The 12,634-nt window shown below is 42.4% G+C and overlaps 1 protein-coding gene across 2 annotated transcripts in view; it reads right to left on the reverse strand.

Annotated features, from left to right (window-relative positions):
• Nucleotides 1-12,634, reverse strand: part of LOC118357991 (SH2B adapter protein 3-like) — a 61,145-nt gene that overhangs the window by 4,550 nt on the left and 43,961 nt on the right. For both annotated transcript variants that reach the window (XM_035735318.2, XM_035735319.2), the window contains exons 3-4: nt 3,854-3,955; nt 3,524-3,615 (exon numbers count right to left, since the gene is read on the reverse strand). In XM_035735318.2, the coding sequence (XP_035591211.1) occupies nt 3,524-3,615; nt 3,854-3,955 (194 nt within the window). The remainder of the gene's footprint in view (nt 1-3,523; nt 3,616-3,853; nt 3,956-12,634) is intronic.

Raw genomic sequence — 12,634 nt, forward strand, 5'->3', positions numbered from 1 at the left:
ACAGAGTGACACATGGTGGCGGTGGGGTTATGGTATGGGCAGTTATAAGATACGGACAATGAACACAACTGCATTTTATCGATGGCAGTTTGAATGCACAAAAATACTGTGATGAGAACCTGAGGCCCATTGTGAGGCCCCCAGTGTTTTTTTTAAAGGTATCTGTTTTCCCAGTCATGTGAAATCCATAGATTAGGGTCTAATTGATTTGTTTCAATTTACTGATTTCCTCATATGAACTGCAACTCTGTAAAATTAAATTGTTGAATGTTGCATTTACATTTTTGTTCAGCTAACTTTCTAGGTCCGACCATAACTTTTGGACTTCATACCATTCCCATTTATTCTCATTTATCAGGATGCGTACACCTCTACTGTTACTACAGTAGGTGGTAGCATGGGCCTCTCCAATCCAGCTCCTCTTTAAATAATACATTTCTCTCTTTTTTTAAAAATGTAACTCTTGCAAGAAAAATAGATTGTCAGCAGATGTGGTTAAGTGTTCGACAACCATATGCTTCCCCCCCATCATGGAGCCCATGCATACAGAAGATAGCCCTATTTGATAAAAGACCAAAGTCCATATTATGGTAAGAACAGTTCAAATAAGCAAAAAGAAACGACAGTCCATCATTACTTTAAAACATGAAGAGTTACCTCTGCTGCAGAGGATACGTTCATTAGATTTACCAGCCTCAGAAATTGCAGACCAAATAAATGCTTCAGAGTTCAAGTAACAGACACATCTCAACATCAACTGTTTAGAAGAATGTGTGAATCAGGCCTTCAAGGTCAAATTGCTGCAAAGAAAGGACACCAATAATAAGAAGAGACTTGTTTGGGCCAAGAAACACAAGCAATGGACATTAGACCAGTGGAAATTTGTCCTTTGGTCTGGAGTTCAAACCGGAGATTTTTGGTTCTAACTGCAGTGTCTTTGTGAGACGCATGTAGGTGAACGGATGATCTCCGCATGTGTATTTCCCACCGTAAAGCATGGAGGAGGAGGTGTTATGGTGTGGGGGTGCTTTGCTGGTGTCACTGTCTGTGATTTATTTAGAATTCAAGGCACACTTAACCAGCATGGCTACCACAGCATTCTGCAGCGATACACCATCCCATCTGGTTTGTTTTTCAACAGGACAATGACACAACACACCTCCAGACTGTATAAGGGGTATTTGACCAAGGAGAGTGATGGAGTGATCCCTTAGCCATGGTATATTGGCCATATACCACAAACACCAGAGGTGCCTTATTGCCATTATAAACTGCTTACTAGCGTAATTAGACCAGTAACACGATTTGCTTTGTCATACCCATAGTATACGGTCTGATGTACCATGTCTTTCAGCCAATCCAGATTCAGGGCTCGAAGCACCCGGTTTACAATTCCTTTTTTATATTGTCTTTTCATGTATTTTCAATGACCATGTATCTCATTGGCACTGACTAATTATATTATTACTTCCTAGATAAGAACAGTTACTTGGAGACAATGGAGTCTAGATTGTATGGGGGGAAAATAATATTTTCTCAACTTACGATAAGATGGTCGTGGGCATCGTTTGTAGCCCTATAGTGTGCTTATCACTTTTTTCTGCTTCTTCCTCCTCAGGGCATTGGGCTCTCTTTCAACTGGAAAGGCTTACTGCAGCATGTTCAGGGCTTCATCAGCACTTGTGAACGCGATCCTCTGTGTTCCCATACCATGTGAAGATATTTAGAGTTCTTCTGTTTCCAGAAGGCCATTTTTGTTGTCCTATTCGTCCACACTCCTCCTGCATATGCATATCTGACGATAGACTCTACTTTCCTTTTGAGTAAATCTACTTCTTTAACAACAGATTGTAAGAGTTTGCTTGTTTTGGGGAGCGTTGAGAGCATTTTAGCTGTGTTTTCCTGGATATCCTTTAGCCGTTCGTTGCTCTCATTTGCATCTCCAAGTTGTTCTTTGTCTTTTCCTCTAACGGAAGCCATGGCTTGTTGGCGTCACTTAACACAGACTGGTTCGTGGCTGTATATAACTGACCGCTCACTCTCCTCCAGTTGCTTGGGCATATATTGATCTTTTGACTTTAGAGGCTTAATTTAAACGATATTGTCTAACTTCTACATAGAATCACAGTTTTGAGGGTACGAAATAGAGCTACTCACTCCCCATGCATCCTATCAGTATGTGCATTGGCCTCTCCTAAAGATACTGCATTACTCACATCTGCATTTATATCACACTAGGTCAATATTAATCCAACAATCTGCTTATTCAATCATATAAACCACAAACGGGAGCTTTGGACTTGTGGTTACACTAGGGGAGAAGTGAAAGAACGAAAGACAGAAAGAAAGAGGAAGCGGGAGAGAGGGATGGGGGCCATCAAGTCTACAGGAAGCAGCAGGACGGAGGCACACAAAAGCGTCGGGGCTCGGTCAGGAAGGATGTCTTGTTACAGTAAATCTTGAAAATGCTAGTGTTATTGTACGTGATACCTCCACTCCACCCCCAATATCACACACACTGTGACACACACTGTCTGTCTGTGAAAGAGAGTAAGAGTGAGAGAGATGGAGTTTTTCCTCCTCATTCATATTCACAGGTCCTCCACCCAGAAGGAGAAAGACGAAGCCTCTATATATTTCTAAGACACACAAACATACACACACTAAAAATAGATGCACACATGAGCAAACTCATGAATGTGCACACTCATAAAATCTTGAGTACAATCTTGTGTACTGTGACTAACTGCCTGATTTGGAACAGCATGATAACATACATGTTGAAAGCGCAGCTATGCCATGGATAGACAGCACGATCCTATCATCCGAAATAGGAAATGACAGCACTATCAGGGTCAATAGCTCACCATTCCCTGCACACTTCAACCATTTTACAGGGTGTCCATTTTGATGACAAAAGTGTTACCATACTGTGTCAGTAGTGCATAAGAGAAATGCATGAGACTAACATAAGTATTGTACCTCTAACACATTCATTAGCCTTTGTCAGCAATTCTGACAGCTACAGTAGCTAGCTTGTGATAGTCTAGCAAATACAGCACTGCCTTCTGAGATAGAAGTTTAATGTTTGGCGCCCCAACAAAAGGGGGTCCAACCGTTAGCAAGAAGATTATCATTTTAAATCTGTGTGTGTGTGTGTGTGTGTGTGTGTGTGTGTGTGTGTGTGTGTGTTGAAGGCCTTGGGGCATGGGGACTGCAGAGCTGAAGCCGTGCTGGACTGAAAACCAGAGTCTGGGGAGGGGAAGCGAGATGGAGAATTCCAGACATCTGCAGAAATGAGAAAGGTCCTGAGATTCCCCCACTGAGACTCAGACCTCCCCCACACTTCCTCTTTCACACGGCTGCGCCTGACACATAGCTCCCCACACACACACACAGAGAGAAACACGCTCATACACACGGAATAAAGCTAGATGAAGAAAATACAAAATAGATGGGGAGGGAGAGTAGCATGTTAAATAACTAGTGTACTGATAACATTACAGTGTGCCGTGTCCCTCACCTGTTGATACATTCTTTAATTTCTGTTGTCCAGGAGCTGACTTGCTGGTTATTTTCCGTCTCAAATATGAGACTACCTGGATAGTGATTTACCTGGAGAGGAGACAAAACTAGTGGTAAAGGAGATTGTATGCACACACACACACACACACACACACATAAATATGAACACACCCTCAAGAACAGGAATGGAAAGAAACAGACAAGTTTGGCAGAGGGTGTGTGTGTGTGTGTGCTTGCTTGCGTGTATACACTTTTCTTGTGGCGAGGTACACGACACAAGGCAGGAAGATGGATCAGCATCACTAGCAGGGGAGAGTCTCCTCCTCACCTTTAAAACAAATGTGTTCATGTTGTCGGGCATCTCCAGGCGGTTGCAGCGGCGGATCTCCAGGATGTCTGCACAATGAACTGTCAGTTTGGGACTAGAGCCCTGGAAGATGGACACACCCACAGAGAGAGAGAGAGAGAGAGAGAGAAGACATTGAAACAGCATGTCATGTTCTAGACCCCTCAAACAACACTCTGTTCCAGTAACACACCACATTGACGGAACTCCCTTTGAAAAACACCACATAAGTCATACCGGTGTGTTTGTGCCACATTAAGAGGAGTTTCAAGCTAGAGTTTGCCTCTGCTTTACGTACATCTTCGTTCGTCAGGACCATTTTAGTCAGTGTTTGTGGTGAGGAGGTTAAGTTTGTGTTGGTTTGGAGAGTAGAAATATTAGGTTGCATGAATTGTATCTATCGCTGTTTTGATGTTTTCCTTTTGCTCTACAGATCTCTCTGACAAGAGCTCCAGAACTGGATGGAGAGGGGTACCAGATGGTGGAGGAACTAGTGGGAAACGCATATTCACTGGGACATGCAGGTTGTGTGTGCGTGCCTCTCCTTCTCAGTTTCAGTGTGTCTAAAGTATGTGTGCCTGTGGGTGAGTCTTTGCTCTTGAAAATCCAGCTTGGCTCTTACCCTGGAGCGTCCCTCAGTGGAGCTCTCTGGACTGAGCACCAGGCCCTGTTCAGACTGGAGAGACCCGGAGAGTGGGCTGGAGGAAGGCTACTGCTCACGAAACACACACTCTCTAGCCCAGCTCAGAAGGAAGAAAGGAGACGAGAGGAGGAGAGTTCACCATTTTCCAAATTGAATCTCGTCGCTTTCTTTCCAGCACAAATGGGTGGAGGGAAAGAAAGCAGAAGGTGCTCATTGTGTGCTGATGATAGCTAGGCTTTTGTGTGTGTCATGTGTGAGCTGTTCCACGTGCTGGCTGCCGGGATGGATGAAGTCCATGTGATATCAACCCCAGTCACCTCGTTATGAGGAATCCTTATGCTATGTGAAGGCAGGTGTACCTTGGAGAGAGTGGGTGGGTGGAAACAATATGTATATATGTATTTGCATATGGTGTAGTCAGAACGACATAACCCAAAATGTACATCTCCTCACTCTACAGCCAATTACTAAGCCTAGATCTCCATTATTTTGTGTAGATAATCCCTAAAATCCCTCCTTTACAATAAATCCTAGAAATGGGGATCAAACAGCAGAGCATAACAAAGCACAGTTGGCGCAACACTCAGGTCCTAAGAGGTGTATTCCAGAAGGCTGAGTCAGATGAGTGTGACCCGATGCAAATGTGACAGTGTGTGAGCGGGAGGAATTTCTATGGATGCATCCCAAATGGCACCCTATCCACTATATAGTGAATTAATTTTGGGACGTGGCCTATGGGCCCTGGTCAAAAGTAGTGCACTACATATGGAATAGTGTGCTATTTGGAATAATCACGGACAGGTTGGGCACATCAAAAGGAGATTCCTTTCCCCCTCATTTCCTTTCCTCGTGAGTCTTAGTATAAATTAATAACACAGAGCCATTGTTCATCCAAACAGCTTTAGGGAGAAATTAAAAGTATTTGACTCATTGAAGGAATCTGAGAAGAAATGACTAACTGACTAACTAGTGTGTACAAAAAAGCAGACAAATGAGTGCGTGCCCACACAAACACAGCTTTTCTTTCTGCCACCTCCATAAACCTACCTTCCACACACACTCCAAAAAGTCCAAAATATTTTGTCTAATTATTTTTTAAAACAGTCCGGTGGGCATGTAACCTGTCCCATCCACCATGCTGAGTCTGAGGGAGGATGGAGGTAATATATACCAAATGCTGAACACACACACACACACACACACACACACACACACACACACTAAACATAGGCAAACACACACACCAGCCATGATAAATTGGCCTACACAAATATCCACGATACAGCACAACGCCAAGCCTTTGTACTGTCAAACTAATGCACCCGAGGTTCAGTGCGCACTCCACAGCCTTGTCAAGTATCAACAATCCAAGTAACCATTAACCCCGAACTGTCAGTTCACACCAAATGAACAAAAGTATGTGGACACCTGCTTGTCAAACATTTCATTCCAAAATCACGGGCATTAATATAAAGTTGGTCCTCACTTTGCTGCTATAAACAGCCTCCATTCTTCTGGGAAGGCTTTCCACTAGATGTTGGAACATTGCTGTTGGGACTCCTCCATTCAGCCACAAGAGCATTAGCGAGGTCGGGCACTGATGTTGGGCGATTAGACCAAGTCAGCGTTCCAATTCATCCCAAAGCGGTTGAGGTCAGGGCTCTGTGCAGGTCAGTAAGATTCTTCAACACCAACCGACAAACGATTTCTGTATGGACCTAACTGTGCATGGGGGCATTGTCATGCTGAAACAGGACCTTCCCCAAACTGTTGCCACAAAGTCGGAAGCATAGAATCGTCTAGAATGCTGTAGCGTTAAGATTTCCCTTCACTGGAACAAAGGGGCCTAGCACGAACCATGAAAAACAGCTCGAGACCATTATTCCTCGTCCCATTAAACTTTACATTTGGCACTGGATTGGGACAGGTAGCGTTTTCCTGGCATCCGCCAAACCCAGGTTTGTCCGTTGGACTGCCAGATAGTGAAGCGTAATTCATCACTCCAGAGAAAACGTTTCCACTGCACCAGAGTCTAATGGCGGCGAGCTTCACACCACTCCAGCTGACACTTTGCATTGCGCCTGATGATCTTAGGCTTGTGTACGGTTGCTCGGTCATGGAAACTCATTTCATGAAGCTCCTGACAAACAGTTATTGTGATGACGTTGCTTCCAGAGGCAGTTTGGAACTCGGTAGTGAGTGCTGCAACCGAGGACAGGCGATTTTGTACGCGCTACACACGCTCAGCACTCGGCGGTCCCATTCTCTGAGCTTGTGTGCTTCGTGGCTGAGCCGTTGTTGCTCCTAGACGTTTCCACTTTACAATAACAGCACTTACAGCTGTGTACTCGATTTTATACACCCGTCAGCAACGGGTGTGGCTGAAATAGCCGAATGCACTCATTTGAAGGGGTGTCCAAATACTTATGTATACATAGTGTTTGTTGATTGATAAGAGCAAGAAAGATCAATAGCTATTGACACTGTCAAACAAGTGGAACAGACTGGCAAAAAAAAAGGTAGGAATATCCAACCCTCACCATCTCAGATTGCGCCGAAATCTTTTATGTAGTTAGAAACATAAGAGAAATTAAGATAATTGATTCCACAGGATTCAAAACATAATTCTTCCTAACAATGAGTAAGACCTCAGGAATCCAATAAAATTCATCAAAAGCCATCCACCCACGGTTGCCCCACACCCCATGCCAATCCCACCCCGAAAACCAGTGTACTGTATGTCCACTATCAGTTCAGTATACTTTATGTCTGACAAGAAGTACAGGGCTGCAGCTTCTTCATACTTTGCAATGTATTCCCTGTAAATCTGGTTAGGGCTGTTGCTGTGATCATATTATCACCACACCAGCAGTCATGAGTCATGAATGCAGTAAAATTCCACGTGACTTTTGAGTTACATAATCTCCTTTTGTGCACTCTGGACATGCTTTGGTAGTACTCAACTTGCTAACTATCATCATGCCCTGGTACTCAGGGCTCAATTGTCCCTCTAACTACTCTGACATCAATGCAAATTATATCGAAAATCACATCAAACACGTATTAAAACAGTAGGCCTATCATACTTGTAAAACTCACCTCACTGTGATCATCAATTTGAAGAAATAAGTTCAACAGCAGGTTGAAACAATGTAAAATGGTTGTTGTGGATGTTGTTTTAAAGCCTAACACAACGAAATGGACAGTGCTTTCTAAGGTGATGATCAATTAAAAACACATAAGCATATGCATTAAACCTAAAATAAAAAACAACCCAACTAAAAATTATGATTGTGCAGTTACACAATACATAGCCTACCGCATATTATGCATGGCCAGTGGCGACCCGTCATTCAGGGCACACCTGTTTTGAGCTCCAAATTTTTTGCCTGTTTTGCATATTATGTTGGCATTAGTACGTGTCACATTTCAGTTTGCAAACAATGTATAAAAAAATATAATTTGGTTAATAAAGCCGCATACAAACATGGTCTCTTTTTTGTTTCTTGAGCAAGGAAGCTCCAAAATGAAGGTGTTTCAGCCTATTTCAGTGCTTTCTGTGGTGGTGGGGCAAGCCAGCAGAAAATATGGTGCGGCGTGATTGGCTCAGTGTTCTGTAACTCATGGGGACACTACATCCCTGCCAAGTCTAAGGATAGACCTCAAGAAATTCTAGCCCCTTGAGTGCTGCCATAGAGTTACATTAGAAGTGCCCATCCAAGAAGGCTCAAAGTCATTGGCCACTGAAAAATGACATCACATTACGTTATATGTACAGTAGCTTTGATTGGACTGATCATGTCAGCATCATACTTTCAAAATCTTAGCTAGCAGTCATCGTCATGAATCAAGTTGACAATCTACTGGTAAATCCTTTTTAAATTGCAGATAAAACGTATTGGTGCTCATCGGCCATTGGGCATCAACATTAAACAGTAAGTTGGAAATTGCAAATTCAACAATAATTAGCTTGGAAGGAATCAGTGAAAGTGGTTGTGTGGTCCCAAATCTGGGATTAGGGTGCTCTTTTCCAAGTTTTTAAAATGATAAACATTCAACATTGGCCATGCGGTCAATGAAGCATGATTTGTGCTGCGTTCAAAACAACTGTTAACTTGGAACTGCGAAAACTTGACTTCAGTGAGTTCAGGAAAACTGGAAAGTAAGGAATAAACGAGCTCTGACTGGGAAAATACATTTTGAACGGTCATCCAACTCGGAATTGTAAATCTGGCCTCTTTCTGGAGCTACAACCTGAAGATCAATGACATCATCATGACTCGAACTTGTTTCCCCCCCCAGAGTTCCCAGTTGTTTTGAAAGCGGCATAAATCCAGAGAATGCCAGACTGTCCCCACCACGTAGCCCATATAGTTTGTTGATTTCTACGACATTCCAAGGTTGAAATCATTTACAACTAAAATGGCCAAATAACTAAATCTAGCATATAGGACCGGTTTCAAATGATCAATTTTACGTTCAATATGCGCACTTGCTACATAACGGGAAACACATCATTTATATTTTATTCAGTTAAGTTGAATTATATTCCTCTTTAAAATCATTCAAATAAAACAATTGCACAGGATTTATAAGCATACAGCCTATGGCATGGTGCATAGCCAGATTCCATAAGCCTACAGTAGGCCAACTCGTATTTTATTCACCTGAAATACAATTTCTTCGCATCATGTATCTTACTTTAGACCCGACTAAAATAAAGGATTTATGGTGATGGTGTACATTAAATTGGTTGTAGATGTTTAAAAAAGCTACATCAGCAGCTTATGTGTGTGGAGGCCTAGTTATGCTAAAGGTGTTTGTTAATTAACGGTCAATTACCACGAGACCAGTGAACATTTGCATGACAATAACCTGCTGGGGGGAGAAAAAAAAATCACGACAGCCACAGCCCTAAATCTGGTGATGTTTTGTTTGTTTTGACCACTAGAGAGTGAATTGCTTTCATGGAGGACTGGCTTGACTTGTGAAGATCACCACACAATTGCTTTTCATCATGAGCAAAAGCTATTGGTTTTCCATCCAAAATTGCAAAGAAAATATTGTGATCCATGATTTAATAAACACAAGAGACCAGCAAAATGTATAAAAGGATGTGGCAGTAGCAGGAACAGCGGCATCTAGTGTGAAAGTTTACAGTAATTCATGGTAAATAAAGCAAGCAACTTCAACAGCTCATTTCTCTCAACAGGGGGAAAAAAGCATCACCAGATTCACAGGGAATACATTACAAAGGATGAAGAAGCAATACTTCAATCCGCAGATCCATAACAAGGCCTTGTCAGACATACTGAACTGAATACTGTGTACTGGTTGATGGGGTAGGCTGTGTGGGTGGCTTTTTACTATTTCATTGGATTCCTCATGTCTTACGCAAATCAGATGTTTGGTACTATATTTCTTGAATATCATGTTAATCCTATAAATTAAAAGGGCTAATTTGGGTGCAATCATGAAGCTTAATTTCTCAGATATCTAAATTAATGTTCAATAAAACAATTTAGCAGGAATGCTAATATTATCGGTTTCTAAATATAGAAACGATTTCAGAACAATCAGAGATGGTGGGGGTCATGGCATGCTAGCGTAAAGAAAAACTCCAGAACTCTTCAACCTTTAATACAAACAGGAAAGAACACCAGAGAGGCTACATGTTACTGATGTATTAAGAGTACGTGACAGGAAGGCTTTGTGAGGGTGATGACATTAGAAGCCTGTGAGCACTTGAAAACTAATGTCTATGCACAAGGACAACTCTCCAATTTCCACTGAACAGCATCACTCGGTTACCGTGGAATTGCCCTTACTGTAGCGGTCTACTTTGAAATGCCAGACACCATCTCCTCGATTGTATACACGACGCATCGAAACTGTTTGTCCGTTTCCAAGCTTGTTTGGTACATTTTTGTGTACTTCATAAGGTATGCTCTGAGCCTGTGAAGCCACAAGTGATGAGGAAGTAGAACACGGTGTAGGCAGTAAGAGATGTGACACAAATCAAGAGTTTGATGCGAAGCAGAAATTACTGGGTGACAACAGCGCACATGCAGAACGGGGGTCTCATGCTACTCAGTCAGCGCCCATCCCAACCACATTGCACATCAGAGATCAGCTGCGTACCAAAACAGTGGTGGGGTGCCTTTTATTGTTGTTTGAACTGCAGAAAGCCACTCAATATGACGCTGAGACACAAGTGAGTGCACGTCGGCCTTTCACATCTGTCTTTCAGCTTCACTCACACACAAACATAACATTTGATATTGTGGTTTGAGGAAATTGCCAATTTAACCCAGACACGTGGCAAAGCAAATACTCACACGATCACATTCACAAACCCAAACATACGTGAGTTAGACTACATAATAAGCCTATGCCCATATAGGCCTACTTCATCTACACATTCACAAACAAACTTAGGCTACACATACTGTATGTACAGGCTTCAACTTACAAGACAACACAAAAAAAGTGTTGGTGTCAGCTGTAGACCTTAACATTGTGCACTTAAAGGGATAGTTCACCCAAATTACAAACTGACAGAAACTGCTTACGGGGTAAGGAAACCAACGTACAAGGTACGACAGTAATCCATGCTTTGGTTTAGTTTCCCTGGCGGTGGCTGGCACTGTTTCCAAACGCCAACATTTTAGCACAAATCCCATTCAAGTCATGGGACCAATATTTGAAATCTAAAAAATAAAACAATATTCAAATCATCTATAAGTGACTTTGGTGAGCTGCACAATAAATTTGAGATAATTTCTGATGATTTGGACATGCGCAGAAAATGCTTATATTGGTCCCATGACTCGTATGGGATTTGTGTTACAAATGCTAAAACGTTAGCATTTAGAAACAGTGGCAGCAGGGAAACTAAACTAAAGCACATATTGCTGTCATCACCTTGTCCATAGACTAAGATTCTTGTTTGTAATGAAAATCACTATATCAAATAAATGCAATGTAATAGACTAGGAAACCAAAATGTAATTTTGTAATTTGGGTGAACTATCACTTTAAACAAAGACATATTTGGTTGTTCAGACCCACCCCCACAGTCATACTGAACCAGAGAGGAGACACAGGAAGTTCGGGGTCCCCTAGCGCCTCCCAGGGTCCCATTCTCAGGCCGTCTCCATGACAACACCCCCCTCACCCAGAATTCCGCTATCCCCTAAGAGGGTCAAGACCGCTGTCACCATCCACCCAGGGCAGGACTCCAAGCCTGCTTTGCTCTAACATTCCGCTGACTCTGGGGTTGTCGTCATCATCAGAACTGTCTCTAGAGACTTTCCAAATGTTCCCCTCTGCTATTAGTACACACACAATGCAAGGGGATTTGATTTTCATATGCCACATTTGATTTAGATTTAATTTGGTTGACAAACTCATTAGGTTAGGTTATTGAGAATTTGGTAGTTCACGTTTAGAATAGGTCCTTTACCACATCCACCCATGGCCTCCGGTACACTAGGCTATGTGCTTGCTAATCAGCTTCAGCATGGCTGCTTTGCATTCTTCATGATGAAGCAGGTTTTCAAACCCTACATCCTCAGAAGTGTCACAGAAAAGAGTGCTGTTCTCTGGAGTCTCTAAAAGGGACCAGCAGCGAATAGAATGGTGATAAAGCTCTCAATCAGATCTAGCGAGATATGACATCAGCAAGGATGTGGGGACAGCGGGGCCGAGGTAAAACTGAGAAATGACAGGTTTCTAGGAAACATTTCAGAGACACAGACGTTCAATGTGTGCCAGGGAAACAAAGCGACAGAGGTCAACAGAAATGAATAGACCCTATTTGTCTATTAGAATTTGTGTCAAGTATGTTCGAATTAAATGGTAATAATAGATATTACAGCGCATTAAAGGTTCTACACATAGGATTTTCTAGAATTGTTGCATTGTAATTTCAGAAAATGTCCAGAATATATCTGCCGCTAATAGTGGAATGATAGTGTATCACTGTACTACTTTACCCACCAGTGTTGTGATTGGCTATGATATTCGCCTATTGATTTCTCACGCAGGACCGGCATCTGTTGTCTAACTGGGAAACCTGTTGTGACTTTGTGGCTACGTATCTAGTGGAAAACGCTCTG

The sequence above is a fragment of the Oncorhynchus keta genome, chromosome 25, assembly GCF_023373465.1.
Source record: "Oncorhynchus keta strain PuntledgeMale-10-30-2019 chromosome 25, Oket_V2, whole genome shotgun sequence".
Lineage (NCBI taxonomy): Eukaryota > Metazoa > Chordata > Actinopteri > Salmoniformes > Salmonidae > Oncorhynchus > Oncorhynchus keta.